Raw genomic sequence first — 4805 nt, 5'->3', positions numbered from 1 at the left:
GTCCTAACGTATATACTTTGTAGTTTGTCCAACATGGTCTGGGAAATCATGGTGTTGAAGGTGGATATGAAGTCCACAAAGAGCATACAGGAGTCTTCTCCAGGTGGGTGAGAGCAGTGTGGACCACAGAGGAGATGGCATCTTCTGTTCATCAATTTTTGTGGTATGCATACTGGTGTGGGTCCTTGCTGATATTGATGGTAGCTTTGATGTGGGCCATGACCAGGGTTTCCAACCATTTCATGACTATCGGGGTGCGGACTACTCGCCAGTAGTCATTCAGACCAGTCACTACAGAGCTCTTTGGAACTGGGATGATGGTGGCACTGTTCAGGCAGGTGATAACAGTTCCCAGGGTGAAGGAGAATTTAAAGATATCGGCCAGCACCTCACAGAACTGATCAGCACAGTTTTTCAGCATTCTGCCAGGGATGTTGTCTGGGCCAGTTGCTTTGTGAGGATTAATCCTGAAGGTCCTTCTTACTTCTCCTAAGGTCATGCTGAGGAACTCCTCTTCCAATGATGAGTTAAGTCTGGTGCTGGGTAATCTATTTGGATGTTCAAAGCAGGCATGGGACCTGTTAAGAGCATCAGGCAGTGATGGATCCCTAGGGCATTGGGCACCCCGAATTTTATAGTCTGTGATGCACTTAATACCCTTCCACATTCTCCATGGGTCCTGTGAGGTGAAATGCCCCTGGATTTTCCTTGTATATGTTGCTTTGGCCCTCTTAATTTGCTATTGTTGGATGTAACTGGGACCCTGTGTACACAATTTCGTTCCACCTCATGTGTCCCATGTGATGCGAATGATAATAAAACCTACTTGAACTTAATTCCAGCAGCCAGCTCTTTCCTTGTCCTCCCCAGTTCCTGTGAGTCACCAAACCCAAAGGCACTATCCCTGGCATTCAGCAGGGTATGGACCTCTGCATTCAGCCAGGGTTTCTGGTTTGGGTAGCACTTCACAGTCCTGGTGGTAGTTTCATCATCAACACACTTGCTGATGTATTCGAGGACAGCAGGTGTGTATTCTTCCAGATTCAGCTCTCCCTCTTTTACAGCAGCCCCCCTAAAATCTGCCAGTCTGTACATGCAAAACAGTCCTGCAGTATAGAATCACTGTCGCTGGGTGATACGGTGATGGTCCTCTGTGTGGGTCTGGAACCACTCAGTTGCGGGAGGTAGACAGGGGCCATAAAGATGGAGAAATGGTCAAAGAGGCCAAGTTGAGAGCAGGTTATGGCTTTGTATGCATCTTGTATGTTGGTGCAAACACAGTCGAGTGTGTTATTTCCCTGTGTTGGAATGTCCACATGCTGATAAAATCTTAAGCCCCCAGTATACTGCTGCATACATCCATACGCAGAGGTACGCACGTACGTACACAGAGGTACGTGCATACCCCCCAGCGTACCCTCCGTGCAAAGCTCAAATTTTACGACGGCATACGCGTACGCGGTGTTGCACAATAAACTGCCCAGCGACGAACTGTTTTGTATGCGACACCAATGTATTAAATTCCCTTTCTTCATCCTTGATCTGGCCTTTTCTTTTGTTTTGTTTTTTGCCAAGAGGCAGTGATCTCTTCCTCCTCCGTTGATGCCATGACTGAAATGGTGAGAAAGGGAAGAATTTGTCATGAGCGAATTAAACTCAGGTCCAACGTTGCTGCAGGAGGGTCTGGAGATTTCCTGGTGGGCTGGTCTGATGTGTGGGCTGTAGAGCCAGCGCTCAGTGTTTTTAAATTTTTTTTAGATCTTTTCATTAACAACATATAAACACAGAACACCGCTGTGGCTGAGGCTGCCAGCGCTCGCTTTTTTTCTTTTTTTCTGACCTGCCAATCAATCCAGTAGGCGTGTCAGCAAATGACCAATCGGCGACCTCAATTTGTCCCGAAGGTAAACGCCCTTTGTCTGTGAAGCTGCTCTGCAGCTGCTCGGGGTGTATGCTGGAGTATGAAGTCTGAACCCTCTGCGTACAGTACACGCGTACGTACGTTCACGCGTACGTACGCGGCAGTATACTGGAGTCTTTAGCAAAGTGACTTTCAGATTTACATGATTTAAATCACCAGCCACTACATAAAAAGCCTCCAGATGCTTGTTTTGAAGTGAGCTGATGTTATCATGTTCATTCAACCTTTATTTAAACATGTTAGTCCTATTGAGCCATGAGGACTCATTTACAAGAGAGACCATGTAGCTCATGCAGAGCATCTTTAGCATTAGTATCAAGGGCTATGTAGACAACAATGACATATACCACTGAAAACTCACAAAGTAAATAATGTGTTTGACATTTCAAAGTCAGTTGTTCTAAAGTCTTGAAGCAGGAACTGTTCATCAGAACACAGTTTGTGGACCAACCTTTGTTTATGTAGATGCATACTTCACCTTGCTGTGTCTTCCCCATTAGCTCTCTGTAGTGGTCCACTCGAAAAAAAGTGTTATCCAGCTGGAACTCTGAGTCCAGCATGTTGATATTAAGCCATGTTTCTATGAGACAGAGTACAGCACAGTTCTGCATCTCCTGTAAGGCACTCACTCTCAGTCGCAACAGATCCAGCTTGTTTTCAAAAGAACAAACATTGGACAGGAAGAGAGTGGCAAACAGTTTATTAGCGTTAGCCTTCAATCTTGCTAACACACCAGCCCGTCTCCCCTTTTTCTTTCTCTGCGCACAATGCCTCCTCTTCCTGTTAGAGATCTGATATGAGATTCAAAAGTGTCACACAGCTGTGTTGGTCATATGTCTCTAATGTGACAGTAGGTCAGTAAAAACCCTGTTACATTTTTAAACACAATGTCACCTATTGCCTTCTTTTACCGTTTACTAAACATAAAGAAATTCTAAGTATAAGTATTTTTTGTGATAAATAGGCTCAAAATTTCCAAATGCTTATTAAGTACAAAATTAACAGTGAATGGGTTTTGCAGCAAGCATGGAGGAGCAGGCACTGTACATTCTTATTGTCTTAGTAAACTCACCACTCAAACATGATCACACCAGCATCATAGTGTGGGAATATTTTACAGGGGTTTGGAAATGAAAACTCCTTTAAAAATGCTACAAGCAGGGCCCGAGATGCCCTCTGATCATCTCATTGTGAGTTCTGACTGAGGCAGCACAAGGAATTAAAGTCGGCCTACCTCTGTAAAGTATTTTAACCACCAAGCAAGGTAGTGACAATGCTCAACATAAAAAGCTGGCTTAGCATCTTGATGGTGTGACAAAGTGATGGTCTACAAGCCTAGCCAGTTGTGGAATTAAGAACGGGAAATGTTTGAGATACATCTAAAAAAGTTAAATCTGGTCCTCTGGACATTCAAAAAACAAAACAAAGCAAATCAACAAAAAAATGTAAAAACGTTTTGTCTCTCATCTGAGAGACTTCCTCAGTCTGAGGAGCTGTATTCAGCTCAGTCTCTTAAATAGCACCGTCTCAGAGTGGATCAACCAGTTTTGCTGCTGACAACCAAAACCAGCTGATCACATGCTCAAGAAGGACCATCAGCCTAACAATGGATCATTAGCACACTGATGGCTGTTTACTGTTCACAGAGGGCTGAGTGATACTAGCAATCACAGCATTGTAAGAGGGGGACAGTTGAACCCGGAGGCCTCCTTTACTAATCTCTCAAACCATCGTTCCTCTTCTGTTTCAACAACAAAATTAAAGAGGCTGAAGCTGTAAGGATTGTACCATTTCCTGTTTGTGTTTGTGTTTGTGTTCCCCACTCTGCTTTTTGTGCTCTTGTTGTTCTGCTCTTTGTGTGGTTTCTGTTCCTGTGTATCTGGTCCTGTTTTCCACTCACTCCTCAGTCTGCCTCTCCACTCCTCAGTCTTTATCATTCACACCTGTCCCTCATCAGCCACCTGCCCAGGTGCTCTCATTACTCACTCTCCCTCTGTCTTATAAAAAGCCTTTCTCTCCTCCACTCCTTGTCCGGTCATTGTTCTGTATTCACAGACATCTCAGTCCTCCTCTGTCCTGTCTGTTTTTTGTCCACCTGATGATCTGCTCTGCCTGTGTACTCTGATGTCCTGTTCAGCCTTGTTTTTGATCCTGTTTTTGCCAAAGTAAGTTTTGCTGCACCGACAGCCTTTTGTTTTGTTGTTTAAATAAATTATTTTTATTTAAACTCCTGCCTCTCTCGCCTCCCTGCAAATGGGTTCCAACTGTGAGGATTGTGACAGAAGCAGAACAGCTCAGAATCAAAGTTTCAGCCTGCCTCAGCAATGCCAAACCACCACCTTCCAACATCAGTAGAGAGGAGAGGGATGGACTCACCACTCTTAGCAAGGACAAAAACATCATCATTCTCCCAGCAGACAAAGGAAGGCGCACAGTGATTTTGAACCAGAAAGACTATCATGAGAAAGTTATGACACTCCTTAGTGACTTAAACACTTATGAACCTCTGAAAAGAGATCCAGGAAGTGGTTACAAGAAAAAGTTAATAGATTGCATGAAAATTTTGGAGCAGGACAAGGCTATTGACCGTTTTCTGTACCACAGACTGTACCCAGGGGAGGCCACACCTAGTCTGTATGGTTTACCTAAAATCCACAAACAAGGTGTACCTTTAAGACCAATTGTTAGTATGATTAACTCTGTCACTTACAATGTTTCCAAATATCTGGCGTCTGTACTCATCCCTTTAGTTGGCAGCTCAGAACACCACATACAGAACACCATGGACTTTGTGGACAAGGTGAGGGATGTCATCATGGAGACTGATGAAACAATGGTCTCTTTTGATGTCACATCACTCTTTACGTGCATTCCTGTTGATGAT

At 44.1% G+C, this 4805-nt stretch overlaps 1 protein-coding gene across 1 annotated transcript in view; it reads left to right on the top strand.

Annotated features, from left to right (window-relative positions):
* Nucleotides 1-3090: 3090 nt before the first annotated feature.
* Nucleotides 3091-4805, top strand: part of LOC119428547 (NXPE family member 3-like) — a 4327-nt gene continuing 2612 nt past the window's right edge. The window contains exon 1 of the mRNA XM_037696230.1: nt 3091-3111. Coding sequence (XP_037552158.1) covers nt 3091-3111 — 21 coding nt within the window. The remainder of the gene's footprint in view (nt 3112-4805) is intronic.

The sequence above is a fragment of the Nematolebias whitei genome, chromosome 22, assembly GCF_014905685.2.
Source record: "Nematolebias whitei isolate Nwh7 chromosome 22, NemWhi1, whole genome shotgun sequence".
Taxonomy (NCBI): domain Eukaryota; kingdom Metazoa; phylum Chordata; class Actinopteri; order Cyprinodontiformes; family Rivulidae; genus Nematolebias; species Nematolebias whitei.
This window is presented reverse-complemented; position numbering and strand designations above follow the sequence as displayed.